At 38.6% G+C, this 16,646-nt stretch overlaps 1 protein-coding gene across 1 annotated transcript in view; it reads right to left on the reverse strand.

The window, feature by feature from the left end:
* Window positions 1-16,646, reverse strand: part of Gprk1 (G protein-coupled receptor kinase 1) — a 598,843-nt gene that overhangs the window by 291,283 nt on the left and 290,914 nt on the right. Inside the window, exon 8 of the mRNA XM_090400057.1 lies at window positions 8,009-8,100. Coding sequence (XP_090256183.1) covers window positions 8,009-8,100 — 92 coding nt within the window. The remainder of the gene's footprint in view (window positions 1-8,008; window positions 8,101-16,646) is intronic.

Raw genomic sequence — 16,646 nt, forward strand, 5'->3', positions numbered from 1 at the left:
CAAATAAGCCAAGCAAATAAGAAAAGGGTGATCATTATGGGTGATTTTAATTATGGCAATATAGACTGGAATGAAGAGATAGCAACTGGAAGTAAAGAAAATGAGTTTCTTGAGTTTTTGAGGGATAACTACCTCAGACAGTATGTAACAGAGGGCACAAGCATTATGGGTGATTTTAATTATGGCAATATAAACTGGAATGAAGAGATAGCAACTGGAAGTAAAGAAAATGAGTTTCTTGAGTTTTTGAGGGATAACTACCTCAGACAGTATGTAACAGAGGGCACAAGAGGATTAAGGGTCTTGGATTTGGTCATCTCATCGGAGGATGTAATTATCAAAGAGGTATCAAATCACCCACCAATTGGTGAAAGTGACCATGAGGTGATTACTTGGGTGTTGCCAGCAGTGCAAGGACCCCTGTGAAAAAAGGGTATATGTGGAACTACAAGGGGGGGGGGGGGGTTATGAAGAGCTCAGGAGACAGCTTGCAGGTGTAGCATCGAATGAGGAGTTAGCTGGAAAAGAGATCAATGCAGCTTGGGGGATTTTCAAAAAATATTTAGTAGATGCAATGTCTAAATGTATACCATGGGTGAGAAGGTTAAATGAGGTAGATGTGAGATGGATGAATAAAGAGATTAAGCATGCAATACAGAGAAAAAGGGTATTGTGGAGGCAGCATAAGAGAAGTGGAAGTAACCAATTTTATGAGGTCTACAAAGACCAGGCAAGGAGGGTGACTTGGTTGGTGAGAGTAGCTGAAGAGAGGTATGAACAGCAGTTAGCTAATGAAGCTAAAAAGAATCCTAGGGAGTTCTTTCGATATGTAGCCAGCAAAAGAAAGAATGATTATGGAAGGATGACATTGATTGGAGGAAATAGTATAAAGACAGCTGTTGCAGAATGTGTGGTGGAGATACTTAATGAGCAGTTCATAAAGATCTTTCAATCTTGTGAATGTGACTTCATGGAGAGATTAATAGCAGTTGATGATGGGGAGGAGAGACTGACTGTAAGTGAGCAAGAGGTGTTTGGGGAGTTGAGTAAACTAGATGTAAATAAGGCTGTGGGACTTGATAATATATCACCGCGTATTCTGAAGGAATGTGCCAGAGAGTTGACACCTGCCTTGACATATTTTTTTAATATGAGTCTTGCACTTGGTCAAGTCCCTAAAGAGTGGAAGGAGGGCAAGATTGTGCCACTTCATAAAGGAGGTGATCGAACTCAAGCATCAAACTATAGGCCTATCTGTGTGTCAGGTGTTGTGGTTAAGTTGTTGGAGAAGCTTGTGAGAACTAGGATCCAGAGTTGGGTTGACAACAATGGTATAATCTTTGATGGACAGCATGGATTTGCTAAAGGGAGGTCGTGTTTTAGTAATCTACTTACTTATTACAATAAAGTGACTGCGTCCTTGGACAGAGGAGAAGGATACACAGTAATATACTTGGATTTCGCAAAAGCTTTTGATAGAGTACCTCATGATAAGTTGACAGTCAAACTAGAGCAGATGGGGTTGGATATTAGATTAGTGCATTGGATTGGAGACTGGCTATCTGATAGGTATCAACAAGTTGTGTATGGGGGTGCAATATCCAGGAAAGTCACTAGTGGAGTGTCTCAGGGGTCTGTTTTAGGGCCATTACTATTTAACTTGTATATTAATGATATTGGCGAAGATTTGGATGGAGATATTCAGTTGTTTGCAGATGATGCAAAGTTGGGACGAACCATAAAGAGTAGTGAAGATGTTGTGGCTTTGCAAGAAGACTTGAATAAATTGAGTGATTGGGCAAGCAAATGGGGATGTGAGTTCAATGTTGCAAAATGTAAGGTTTTAAAATTTGGAAAACAAAGATGGGATGCAGAATTTATGCTTGGTCAGAATATATTGTTGGAAGTAGAGGAAATAAGAGATCTGGGGGTGATAGTGGATAAGGATTTAAAATTTAGGGGACACATTGCCAAAATTGTGAAGACAACACAAAGGCTTCTGGGAATGATGCGGAGGACACTGACGTGTAGAAGTAGGGAGATTCTTGTTCCATTGTATAAGGCTTTGATTAGGCCACACATGGACTATTGTGCCCAGATTTGGTCACCTGGTTTTCAGAAGGATGAAGAGATGTTGGAAAGGGCCAAAGGCGACTGACTAAGGTAGTTTCTGACCTCTGGAATGTCGAGTATGAGGAAAGATTGAAAAGATGTAATTTGCAGAGTCTAGTGGAGAGAAGGAAGAGGGGAGATATGATAGAGACCTACAAGTTGGTAAGGGGTTGTTATAGGATCAATGGTGGAGAAGTTCTACAGAGAATAGTTGGAGATCAGGGAAGAACCAGAGGTCATCCCTGGAAACTGTATAAAGAGGGTGTGAGTAGGGGAGTGAGAGGCAGGTTTTTTTCGTGCAGAGTTGTGAGTGGTTGGAATGCCTTGCCTGAGAGTGTGATGTCTGCAAGGAGTTTGAATGTGTTTAAGACGCGGTATGATGAGATGTGTGTGAGATAAAAGGACCTCCTAGATGAGTCTTTGACTCCATGAGGTCTTGTTTAATAATAATAATTTGTGAATAGGGAAGAGATGTCAAAACTGACCATTGCTTTGAAATGGGCTGAGTTTTTTTTATGTGTGATGGTGTGTCGCCAGTAATGCTTGGCTAATTTATATGTGAGGGTCAATGCCATCCACTATGGAAAGTAATGGCACGTTTTGTTTATGTATTTTTGGAAGTCCATATATTCGGGGGGGGGTCTAGAGTTAAAAGGTTTTATTTGGGTGCATGAGACTGCCCCAAATTTGGGAAGCTTATATCACGAGAACTTCAGCCCAAAGCAACCCAATATAACCTGCTAGGGGGAACCTTTAGGACTGTAGGAACAACGTTAGGTTTCTCTCTTCTGCCTCATTTGCTTTTTGTAGTGCCTGTGTGCACGTGTCATAGTTTTATGTTCCTATTAAGATGGCGATGTGACATTGCCGAAATATAGGAAATATTTATTAAAGTTTCTTTTAATTAGTATTCCAGTATATGTTGTAAATTCCTGAAATAATTTAATAGTCATGTGTTACCAACGTATAAGCCTATTTACAAGAAGAAAGCACATAGAAATGCATGAAAAGATCAGAGAAATGACAAACAGGACAAATAAAGTAAATTATGCAGGTGTCATTAGAGACTCGAGAGACTATATTCTAATTCTAAAAAAGATATCATGGAAAGATGGGTTGAATATACAAGGAAATTATGCGAACAAAGAAATAATATTCCTAAACAGCCAAATTGAGAAGGACCATCCATTTTACTTTGTAAAGTTGAAAATGCTGTCAGAAAACTAAAACCACATAAAGCTGTGGGAATAGATAATATCTTGACAGAATGGTTGAGGGCTCTAGATGAAGGACTGAAATTTCTAACAAAATTATGCAATAAGATATATGAGACTGGATTTCTACCCGAAGATATTAACCATTCAATTTTCGTTCTAACCCCAAAAAACCAACAGCTACGAGATGTGAACAATCCAGGACAATTAGCCTCATTAGTCAAGTATCTAAAGTTCTCTTATGTTATTCTTGAAAGAAATAAAAGAAAAGTAAACACAGAAATAAATGATACACACAGTGGCTTCAAGGAAAACGTAGGTATACAAGAGAAGGCATTTTCAACATCAGAACCATCATGGAAAGATGTCTAGTCTAGAAAAACAAAAAGATGTGTACCTCTGCTTCATAGATTACCAAAAACGGCATTTGACAATGTTTAACATAAGCAATTAATTGAAATTCTTTCAAAATAAAGGCATGGATGGAAAAGACATTAGACTAATAACTAATCTTTACTGGAAACAAACTGCATCTTGGAGAATAAATGGAGAGACCTCAGAAGAATTTCTAGTTCAGAAAGGGGTGAGACAAGGCTGTGTCTTGTCTCCAATTCTCTTTAACCTGTACACAGAAGAAATATTTAATAAAATTAGTAACCTCAAAGGAATCATGTAGGGGGAAGAAATATTAATAACCTAAGACATGCAGATGACACGTTTCTTCTAGTTGAAAGCAAATATAACCTAAGATTCTTATAGATGAAACTCAAGTACAGCAAACAGTATGGCCTCAATTTCAACTATAAAAAGACAAAAATCATGATAATTTCAAGATAAAGCGAATTACCAAAAATATACATCAATATAAAAGGAACAAGTGCAAACATATATATATATATATATCTTGGACACTTGATCACAGAGATTGGCAAAACAGAAGATGAAACTAGAAGAAGGATTGAAATCGCAAGGTCAACTTTCAATAATATGAAAAATTTACTGACATCCAGAGAATTAAATCTGAAAAAAAGACTAAGATTCTCCAAATGTTACATATGGTCCACGTTATTATATGGATTAGAGACATGGACACTTTCCAATCTGAGTGTGAAAAAACTGGAGGCCTTTGAAATGCGGATGCTACTACGAATTATCTAGAGATGGCAGGTGAAAACAGAAGCCTGATAAAAGAAATTAAAGAGAGAAAAGTCAGCTATTTCGGACATATTCTTAGACACAATTTCTTACAAAGGACACTTCTTGAAGGAAAGAGGAGAGGAAGACAAAGACTGGAGTGGATGAAAAATATAGAAGAATGGACATATCCTCTCATATGAGGAATGCAGCAGAGAGGCACAGAATAGGACATGGGGGAGACACATGGTAGTCAATCTCCAGGAGGAAGAGGACACCTGACAGACAGAGAGACGTATCTGTGGTCTCTAATCTTTGATTAAATGCTTTATTTCTAGCCTAACACTCAGATTCATAACTTAATCTCTCTCTCTCTCTCTTATTCCATATAAATTTATTCAACTGGCTCCCCACTATACCCAGGCTTTGCTTATTCTGCCTAAAAAACTGCAATTTAGTGTGAATCCACTTGGTTCTTCTTCTCCAAGTTTCTCTTCTACAATTTTTCTTGGTTCTTCTCTGGTTTGTTTTCATAAATCTTACCTGACACTCAGTAGTGACAGTTGTAGCTCATTTTGTATTGATGTCTGAAAAGAACTGGGTTCAAATTCTTTTTTTCCAGAAAGAAGAGGAAAAAAAAAACTTTGGAAGAGCTTCTCAACTGCAAAATTATGCAGCATCATAAGGAGGTGGCAGGGTTTTATTTTCAGAATTCAGGGTTTCATCTTGCCAGACAGAAAAGAAATCTCAAATTGTCTTCAAATTTGGGTGTTGTAAAAAATAATACTGGAAGAAAATGGTTCTTTTTTTATGAGAAATGAGACAGTACTGGGTTTTATTTGCATTGAAATTGACTAGGTTATCTGAACCTCATTGGAGGATGGCTTGAGGGTCTGAATTGAGGGCAGTGGTGGTTGCTGTTCTGTAGGTTGAGGCGAGTTGTGTGGAGTAAGATTTATCAAAAGAAAGGGAGGAGTACAATGTGCTGTCATCTGCAAAACTGTGTATTGGGTTGGAGGTAAGCTAAAGTAAGTCATTGATATATAGTAGGAAGAGGATTGGTGAGAGGACAGAACCTTGAGGAACCCTGGCATTAGTCGAATGGTGAGAGGATAAGGAGTCATCCACCACCACACATAGTGTGTGTCTAAACAGAAAGCTGGCAATCCAACTACAGAGGTCTTGAAATAGACCAAGCAATGGCAGCTTGCTTATTAAGCCCTTGTGCCAGACCCAGTCAAGCGCCATGGAGATATCGTCCAACCGCTTGAGATTCACCAAACTTCTCCATGGCATTTGCCCAGAGATGGGTTACATGTGAGCAGATCTCCTGTTGATCAGCAGTGACGGAATCCATACTGGTGGTTGTTTATTAGATGGGTAGCTTCAAGGTAGCATAGGAGTTGCAAATTGATGATTTTTTCCATTATTTAGACAGGACTGAGGTGAGGGAGATGGAGCAGTAGTTGAATGGCAGTGACTTGTTGCCCTTCTTGGGAATGGGTTGAATATAGGCCAATTTCCAGGCTGTGGGATAGATAATACCAGTGGAGTAACACAGTATATATATATATATATATAAAGCGACATAGGACAGGAGACATTTCTGGTGCGCAAACCTTCAGGACAATTGGAGGAATGCCATCAGGGTCGGGACACTTTTTTGTGTCTAATTTGGACCGTATTTTGCTGACCTCTTTCTGGCAAAAGGATATAGTGGGCATTGTATTTTGGGCATCTGGAATGGTTGGGGACATATGCCATTGTCAATTATGCATGCATTGGAAGCAAAGTGTGAGGCCAGGAGATTGGCCTTTTTTGTAGGTGATGATGCAATGGAGCCATGTGGGTATGATAGAGGTGGGAATAGTGTTGGGTAGAATTTATGACTGACTGCTTTGGTGAGGGACCAAAAGGCTCAGCTGCCATTTTGATAGGCTGCTAATTTCCTGCTTTTTGCTCTTTCAAACTCTGTTTTGAAAGTCTTGATTGTTTTTTTGCATTTATTTCGGGGTTGGGTATAAGCTCTAAAGGAGGATGGGGTTCTTGATTTGAGCCAGTAATGGAATGTGTGGTTTTTCATTTGTACAGCCTTGGCGCATCTTTTGGAAAACCAGGGTTTAGTTAGGGAATGGCAGGTCAGAGTACTGTGGGGAATGTATGATTCCATGCTGGTGAGGATTACTTTGGTTATGAGTTTGGTGCGTGCGCGTTTGGGTTGGAAGTCAGAAGCAATAGTCTAACCATGGGAATGAGGCATAGAAGTTGCAAGGCTGTCCTACTTGGCACTGTTATAATGCCAAACTACCACTTGAATGGGAGTGGCTGTGTAAGCATTGTTGCATGGGGGGGGGGAATGAGCACTAGGTTGTGGTCAGAATTGCCTAGCGGGCTCTCTACGTTCACTGTGTATTTGGAAGGGTCATTGGTCAGGAAGAGATCGAGGATATTTGGAGAGAGGTTTGGGTTATCGGGTACTCTGGTGTATCTGAACTAGTTGTGTAAGGCCATTAGTGATGGCAAATGTTTCAGAATCTCTGCCTGCAAGATCTGTACAGCTGGAGGAGGAAAGCCAGTTGGTGTTGTGGACATTAAAATCTCCTAGGAAAATGATTTCGCTGTTGGGAAAGTGGGACTGGAGAAAGTCAATTTTTAGTGAGAGGAAACTGAAGAGCTCAGAGTGGTTGGTTGCATTAGGGGAGCGATAGAGATAGCATATGAATTTGATTGAGTTGGGTAGGGATATTTTCATCCAAAGAAGGTCAGAGTTGGGTGATTCTAGGTTGGGTGCTCTCTGGTAAGGTACGTCAGAGAAGATGTTAATGATTTTAACTGAAATGTTTTCAATTTTTTTCTGAGTTGCTGCCATGTCATATGACATCATCATCCTTGTCCATCCAACAATGTTTCAGAGCCAATCAGAATTAAGAAATTCACTGATGCAGATTAAATTTACACTGATGTGCAGACTTAACGGTTTTAATTTATTGGGTTTTTCCCCCCTTTTCCAAAATTTGCTTATAATAATAGAAAGAAAAAATATTGTTTGCTTTTATTTTACATAAAAAGCAATTCAAGAACATATAAGTATTAAGAGTGAAAATGTAATAAAAAATTGTGTTATTAATACAAAAATATAATATCACTGCGACCTATTGGTTGGAGAGCAGGTACATCAACCACACTTTTAAAATGCATGCACTTAATTTCTTCACAGATTGATAAACATACTAATTTGAAAACATATTTGCTTCAATACTGATAGATAATTAATATATATATAAACTATGTATAATATTATACATAGTTAATATTAGTCACAGCATTAACAAAAAAGATTATAAATTGACCAAATCCATGAATATATTAGTATTATGCAACCATGATAGAATATACACCTAGGCTAACATTTGACAGATGATATTTGCCTGACTGATGAGCCAGTACAAAAATTTTCAAGCCCTGGTATAGTCTACTATTTGCAGAGACATTATCTGCTCAGCCTGGTGAGTTGTGTAAATATTAGGACAAATAAATGAGAAACTTACATTTTCCCAGTATCAGCTTTCCTACATCCATATACCTCTCCAAATCCTCCTCGACCAATAATCCTATGCACACTAAAGTCATTCATAGTTAACTAAATAAAAAGAAATCAAATGTTATAAATAAACGACATTAGGTTTCTAGCTGTTGTTTATGTCACAGAATTTTTAGAGATCTAAATAATCTGAATAAGATTACTGTATAGTTTTATTTCTATAATTTCAATTACATAAGCTGGTAATATATGAATGTATTATTTATTTATTTTTGATATTAATCCCACACACATGAAGTGATGAATGAACTAAGAAGGGGGAATGAAGTAAGATCGTTCTTCCAAGAAATAAGGGAGAATCGTGTTGTGGTAGTATTGAAATTAACTAAGCTTATTTTCACTAGTGTTTAAGGCATTGGTCACAGAAAATTTTCAAGGTTGAATAATTTGAGCACTATGAGGTTTTTTCTTAAATGAAAAGAGGAATGAGATGTATTGTCATTGGCATGGGTATGAGGTTAGTGAGAGAAGATCATTAATGTGCAGAAGGAAAAAGCGAAGGTGAAAACACAAGACTCCTGGAATACCCAGGCATTTACAGAGAAATCTGATAACAAGAAATCATCTACCATAACACTCAGTGAATAACTAAAGAGGAAATTGATAATCCAGTTGAAGAGGGAAGAAGAGAGACCATAATGTGGTTATGGTAAGGACTTTATGCCAGACACATCTAAATGCATTGGAAATATTAAGAGTAAACCAACCACAGAAGGAAGAAGAGAAACAATAAAGAGCAAAACAGCTAAAATAAGATATTTCTCAAGCAATCCTGAACTGGGATACAACCATGCTATTGTCAAGTCATTGGCATTTAATTGGTTGATCACACTAAAAAAACAACTCATCTTCTGATTGTCTACAGGCCACAGAGATCAGACCTCTCACTAAAATTACCTTAATATCAGAGAGGAGGTGATGATGATTTATGGTTTTTAATGTTGCAAGGACAGTAAAGGTCATACTACACCATATCAAAGGTTATAGCAGTACACAAGGTAAGACAATCAAAAACATCCATGCCCACAGTGGTATTTGAACATGTCACCTGTTGGTTGGAGAGTAGGTACATTAACCACTTTGCCAACCAAGTCAGTCCTGGGAGGAAGGAGGGTATGTTTAATATTTGAAATCCCCAAACTAAATAAAGTCAGGTCACATATGACAATAACAATAAAAACTGGAATCAATTTATCAAAAGCCTCTTTAATGTCAAGGTGGTATCTCCACTTTGACGTGGTAAGGAGGCTTGCGCACACCAATGACTTCAAGAGCTATGCCAGCAGTAGCTATGATGGGGGGAGGATTGAGACAGCCTTCCTGTGCCCCCCAGTAGTGTTGCCTTGTGGTACATTGTTGGTGCTTCAGACAAAAGAAGTCCCAGAGATGAATCACAGGTAACACAAAGCTAATGTCTCAAACAAGGCGTTCAAAGGTTTCCAAGCCTCCTGGACTACTCACAATTATGATGAATACAAAACATAAAAAGTTCCATGCCGGCTCGATTGTCGCCTGGAATAACAAGGATCACGTCGCTTGTTTAGGTGGAGGGCAAGCTTCAAAAATATGTTACAGTCCCCTAATCAACACTACCTCAAGATATGTTCCCTAAACATAGAAGGGATATCTAAATCCAAAGCTGAAGTCAACGGCAAAATAGCCAAAGATAAAGCAATTGATGTCTCGGCTCTCCAGGAAACCCATGTGCCTGACAACCCTCAATAGAATAAAGATCCCAGGACTTATTCTCATGTCTTATAACTGCCACATCAAGCATGGCCTAGCAACTTATATCCAGCCTGGTTTCAAGGATATAACCCAAAGCGTTTCTGATAAAGAATACTCCATAGATATTAGAGTTCAAAATATCACCATATACAATGTCTACACACCTCCATCACAATCCTAGCCTGATCAGATGGACCGACCTCCTCCTCACCCTGCTATCTATGTTGGTGACTTCAATTCCCATCACACCATGTGGGGCTATTCCTCTAACAACCGGGATGGTAATAATCTAGCTAACTGGATGGATACACATAACTTGTATTTGAATTATGATGACAAGCAAGATGGCACTCTTTACTCAGCCAGATGGAACAGAACCTACACCCCAGATCTGTGCATAGTCACTAAAGACTCCGAAGACCACCCTATACCATCAATAAGAACCATACTTAAGAGATTCCCTAATAGTCAACATCATCCTACATTAATAAAGATAGGAACATCAATCCCAGTCATCAGCGGAACACAAATCGTTAGATGGAATCTCTGCAGGTCCAAATGGACTGCATTTCAGAAACAAATCGAGAAAACCATTAGAGCAATTCCACCCACACCTAATTGCTATCCTAGATTTCTTAAACTACTCAAATCTGCAGCAAAAGCCATTATCCCTAGAGGCTACAGAAAACAATATATCCCATGTTGGAGTAGAGAAAGTGAGGAACACCTATCAACCCTGGATAAAAACAGAAAGGAAAGATGGATCTCAACCATCAATGAACTCGATTTTGTCACATCTAGTCGGAAAAGCTGGTCAGTTCTGAGAAAATTAGGTGGAGCAGAGCCAACAACACACAAAACAACAGAGATAACTACTGATCAAATGGCTAACCATTTATTGAAAATCTCCAAGATTCATCCCAGCTCTACCAGGAAAATTGCTGTACAAGCTTCCAAGAGACAAATCCTTAGGATGGAAAACCCCGAGTTTCCTAAACTCATACACCCAGTATCTCGGGAAAAGGTACAAATAGCCTTAAAACTTACAAAGAATGACAAAGCTGCAGGAGTGGATGGTATACTCCCTGAGTTCCTAAAACATCTTGGTCAACATGGCCAAACATGGCTGGCTGCCCTTTTCTCAGAAATCATCATGACTGGTAAACTACCAAAGCTGTGGTGGGAAGCCAAAATAATTGCTGTGCCCAAACCAGGGAAAGATCCAAATGATGTGAAAAACCTGCGACCTATCTCCTTGCTTTGCACCACCTTTAAGCTCTTTGAAAGAATTCTCCTTAAAAGAATTCCACCACTCATCGAAAGAGCACTCCCGACTGAACAAGCTGGCTTCCGGCCAGGAAGATGTTGCTGTGACCAGGTCCAAACAACTCAAATTGAAGCAGGCTTCCAGAAGAAACTTAAATCTGGAGCCACTTTCATTGACCTAACATCTGCTTATGACACTATCTGGATCAGGGGCCTCCTCCTAAAACTAGGAAATATTTATAAAGTGTAAAAAAAACTTGACAACTTTTTGATTCTATTCTCTCCAACAGAAAGATCCGGGTCCATATTGGCAGAAAAAAGAGCAGGCCCAGATTCCTTCACAACGGTCTTCCTCAGGACTCTGTGTTATCCTTATCCCCTACACTTTTTAACATCTACGTTATGATCTACCTCATACCAGATCAAGCAAGTATATTTATGCCGATGACCTAGCGATCTTACATCAATCCACCTCCTTTACCAACCTAGAATCAACACCTGAACACCCTGGAAGAGTACTTTAAGCAGTGGTACTTGAAGCTAAATCTAACAAAAACAGTGTCCTCGGTATTCCACCTGTACAATGCAGAGGCGAATCGACAACTCAACCAATCCTTGAGGCCAGGGATTTGGGAGTGTTGGTGGATAGGGAATTGAAGTTTAGGGGGCACATTGCAAAAGTGGCTAAATCAGCTCATCAAATCACTTGGCTTCTGAAAAATACTTTAACATGCAGAGACAAACAAGTTGTTGTTGTTCCACTGTATCGAGCCTTGATAAGACACCATCTGGGCTACTGTGCCCAGTTATGGGCACCAGGGTTTCTTCGTGATGGGGGAGGAAGTGGAGAGGATCCAGAGACGAGTGACCAAGATGATAGCAGGTCTGTGGAATGAACCTTATGAGAATAGGTTGAAGATTTTTGGGTTGCAGAAAATAGGGGCCATGCATGGAAGCTGGGCAAGAGTGTGGTTGACAAGGGTGTTATAGAGCTAGGTTTTTTACTTGGAGAGTGGTGAATGAGTGGAATAAGCTTCCAGAGTCTGTTGTGGGTGCTACGACCGTGAATGAGTTCAAGGCAAGGTATGATAGATGATGTTAGGGCCTCGATGAGTCTGTCGACTCCTTGGAGTTGCCCGGAATAATAATAATAACAATTTCTTTCTGTGGAAAAATGGTAGAACACGAGCCTCACCCAAAATACCTTGGGGTGAGCCTGGACAGAAGCCTAACCTATAAAAGGCACATCATCAACCTCTCCAATAAAATTAAAACCAGAAATAATATCATTTCAAGGCTTGCTGGAACAACCTGGGGTTGTGGTGCAGAAGTCCTAAGGTCGTCTGCACGAGCCCTCGCATTCTCTGCAGCAGAATACTGTGCCCTTGTCTGGGAAAGAAGTACATACACTAACATTATAGACACCCAGCTAAACTCTACCATGCGCACAATTAGCAGGACAGTGAGAAGCACCCCCTCTCTCCTGGCTGCCTGTTCTATCTAACATTGCTCCACCATGCATACGGAGAAGACAAGCCTCAATTAAGGAATATAATAAAGCAGTGAGAACCAACTCCTGACCCTACATCAGACTCTCATAAACCCACCTAGTCTACACCTCAAATCTAGAAAGCCTCTCTGGTCCATGGACGAACTCTCTTCAGCTGCGCTGCCATCGATATCTGACATATGGAGAGAACACTGGTGCCACAATCTACCAACAAACGGCTTCTTGGTAGAAGATCCCTGTGCTCCGCAGCCTGGTTTTGATCTTCCTAGGAAGATTTGGTCATCAATAAACAGGATCAGAACTAGTCAGGGCAGATGTGGCTACCCTCTACATAAATGGGGGCTGTCAGATCACCCTTATTGTGATTGTTCTCCCGTGACTCAGATGATTACTCATATTGTGTACGACTGCCCAAGACGCCAATTTCACGGTGGTGGCCTACAGGACATCCACAAAGTGACGGATGAGGCTTTAAATTGGCTTTCCAGCCTGGACCTTGACCTGTAGTTGGCGTGGCGGTGGTTATGGAGGAGGAAACAGAAGATCACAGTCCTGTCTCACCATGAAGATGTTATACTCGTAGTCATTCTCATAGTTCTCATCAAGGTATCAACAGAACTCCTCCTCATGTTAGAAGATGATGTAATGTGAAATGGGTCCCCTCTAATGGATCAAGTTTTCTCACACAAGACACGACTGCTCTCTAATTAAACCTAGGATACAGCTACATTTATGTTGTGAAGTGTTGTGAGAACATGCAGCCTTGTCATACTTGTTACAGTAGGATGATAATTGCCCCTGGATTGATTATGACGTTACTTTTGATTTATTAAAAAAAAAAAAAAAGGAAAGACTTAGAAAGCTGGTTGTGCCTTTTATGTAATGAACTTTTATATGTTAAGATTTTCATGATTGTTGCTGGAAATTGTGATTGTACTCTTCACTTACCAGTTTCATGTAGCCATAAACATAAATAAATAAAGTAGCTACGATACTGGTAGGGCCACCCTAGCTGGACATGTCGAGAGGTAGGGGCCAGACTAAGAGAGATACCTCTTTCTTAGTCTAGCCCCAACAGTTCTACAACTCAGACACTTGAACGGGAAAATTCATTGGACTGAAACAATAGAAAATGACCAAGTAAGGATAAAGTTAACCGATTAAGAATCTGATATTTTAAAAAAGCCATATGGAATGAATCATAACAACAAAGGAATTGGAATTAGCAAAACAACTAAAAACTACAAATATTAATATAGCCATGATAGCAGAAATAAAAAAAGAAATTAAAGAGAACAAAAGATACACATGTTTTACTATGTTATATAGTGGATTGGACCAACACATCAGAGCTTCTAGTGATGTGGCCGTTTTAATCAATAATCAATGGAAAAATAAAATTAAGAAAGAAGTACAATTCTGTAAATGATCAAATTATAACAGTTAAATTAAAAACAAATAGAAGCTACTTAAATATCATAGGAGTATATGCACCTTAAGAACTTGGGAAAGAGGATCTGAACAATTTTATGAGAAACTACAAAAACATTTAAATAAATGTAATAAAAATGACTATATATTAATAGCAGGAGCTCTTAATGCTAGAGTTGGAAATAATCCAATCTCAAATGTCTTAGAAAAATTTGTATGAATAACAATGACCAAGAATTATTAGGCTTCTGTACTTTAAATAATTTTAAAATAACCAATACTTTTTCAAAAAAAAAAAAAAAGAATATAAATAAATATACTTGGAATGGCAGAGGAATAAGATCTATAATTGATTATATCATTACTAATCAGAAACTAGCTCCACGTGTCAGAGATGTACATGTTTACATAGGAATTGAAATTTTTTTCAGATCATTATTTAGTAGTCTCTAAAATAGAAATACTAACAAAATGGAGAAAGGAAATAAAAAAAAAAGAAAAAAAAAAAAAAAAAGAAAAAGAACAAGTATGCAAAGTATACTATTATTTATTATCTATTGATTTGGTGTCGACGCTATCTGGTAAAAAGACGTGCTGTTAGAAAGCTCCTAAAAGATCTATGTTTTTTGTTGATTTAAGTATTTTCTTAGATTTAACAGTGCATTTTTAGTATATTATTGTAGTGTTTTTTAGTGTAATTATTGTGCTATAGCATTTTATAACATAATTGCAGAAATATTATTAGTTTTTACTACTCTTAAGAATGGTGCTGAAAACTTGTCACAACAAGGCAGTGTCTAGAGCTCAAGTTGTTATTACTGAGGAGAGTGTTTGTCCTGATGAACAAAGTACTGCTTCAGTGATGATGATAATTTATCTGAGGATAAGTTGACATTAGAAATATCTTGATTAAAAGAAATTATTAGAAAATCGACCAGGGTAATGGAAAAACGTTTGACTAAACTTAGACAGGATAAGAAAAAGGATCAGAACAAGAACAGGCAGGAAAATATTGAAATTGGCAATCATAATATTAATAACAACAAGGTAAGTCAGTTAAAATCTAAGAAAAAAAGAGGTGATGTGGTATGGTGACTCAATCTTAAAATTTGCACTTGCCGAGAGAGTCACCACTTCTAGTTTCCCAGGGGCGAAAATTCAAAATATGACAAATGTAATTGAAAACCAAAAAAGAAAAATAAAAGAGAGGTAGTTCTGGTAGGTACTAATAATTTAAGTAGTGACAAATATAGGATGAGAGAAGATATGAAAGGTCTGTTGGAAGAAGCGAGAAAGAAATGTGAGAGAGTAAAAATTGTAGGTTGCTACCTAGACATGACAGTACTGAGTTAATAAGGAGGGTGATAATAGCAAATGATTTCATGTGCAGGCTGTGTAGAAGAAATGGATGTGAGTTTTTACATGTGTGGAGTGTGTGTGATGGCAGAAAAGACTTGTATAAGAGGGATGACCTGCACTTGAATTCCTTTGGCATCAGGAGCCTGGAGAAATTACTTCTTGGTATGAGACCTAATGCAGAGAGTCAGGGAAACTAGATCATCAAGGGAGGAATGGGAAAAATGTGTGTGAAAGTTTAGCTATGGAATGAAAATGTGATAAAGATACGAATGTCTCTGAACATTTATGTATGTGGTGAAGGGGTGGAAAATATGCTTTGGGTTTCGGACCTTTTAAGTACTGTGTTTACTTGAATATAACTCGCACTTCCCCCCCTAAAATTAAAGTTAAAAAATCGTGGTGCGAGATATATGCGGGGATTTTTGGAAACAAGTTTTTCAGGAAAAAAAATAATAAATTTTTACTGCACTTTTACATAACTTCCAGGAATGACCTCTGGTTCTTCCCTTCTCACCTTCTACTCTTTTTTATAATCCGCTCTCTGGATTAATCTGATAAAATCCTCTCACTAACTTAAATGTCTCTATCACATCACCTCTCTTCCTCCTATTCACCAAACTCTGCAGTCCACATCTCTTCAACCTCCTTCCATAGCCAGCATTCCAAACTCCTGATATTGTCTTAGTCACTCATCTCTGAACCCTCTCCAATATCTCCACATCACATTGAAAATCAGGTGATCAGATCTGAGCACAATAGTCCAAGTGTGGTCTGAACAGTGCCTTATACAGTGCCACAACCACTTCCTTATCCTTGCATGTTAGAGTACTTCTTATCATAGCAGCACTATGATGTGCACCTTTGCAACCCTAGCGATGTGTCCTCTAAACCTCAGTCTACTGAGGTTTAGAGAACAACCATCACTCCCAAATCTGTAACCTCATCCACTTCCTGCAGTATGGCACCATCAATATAGTACATAACCTTACATTTCTGCACTCCAAAATGCAACACTCTTATTGATATTAAAACTACAATCCCACTCTTTTGTCCAAGTAAAGAGTCTATTTAAATCTTCCTGAAGGGATTTAGCACCAGCAGTACTACTTATAATTCTTCCCAACTTTGCATCATCTGCAAATAACTGAAGATCCCCAGTCAGTGCATATGATATATCATTTACAAGCAAGTTGAACAGCAGGGGACCCAAGAACAGAACCCTGGGGAACACCATTGGTTACCCTTCTTTTTGAGACATTGCTCCATCATACACAACCTGCTGGAATTGTTC

This window comes from Typopeltis vanoorti, chromosome 11, assembly GCF_054136105.1.
Source record: "Typopeltis vanoorti isolate ZY-2024b chromosome 11, IOZ_Tvanoo_1.0, whole genome shotgun sequence".
Classification (NCBI taxonomy): Eukaryota; Metazoa; Arthropoda; class Arachnida; order Uropygi; family Thelyphonidae; genus Typopeltis; species Typopeltis vanoorti.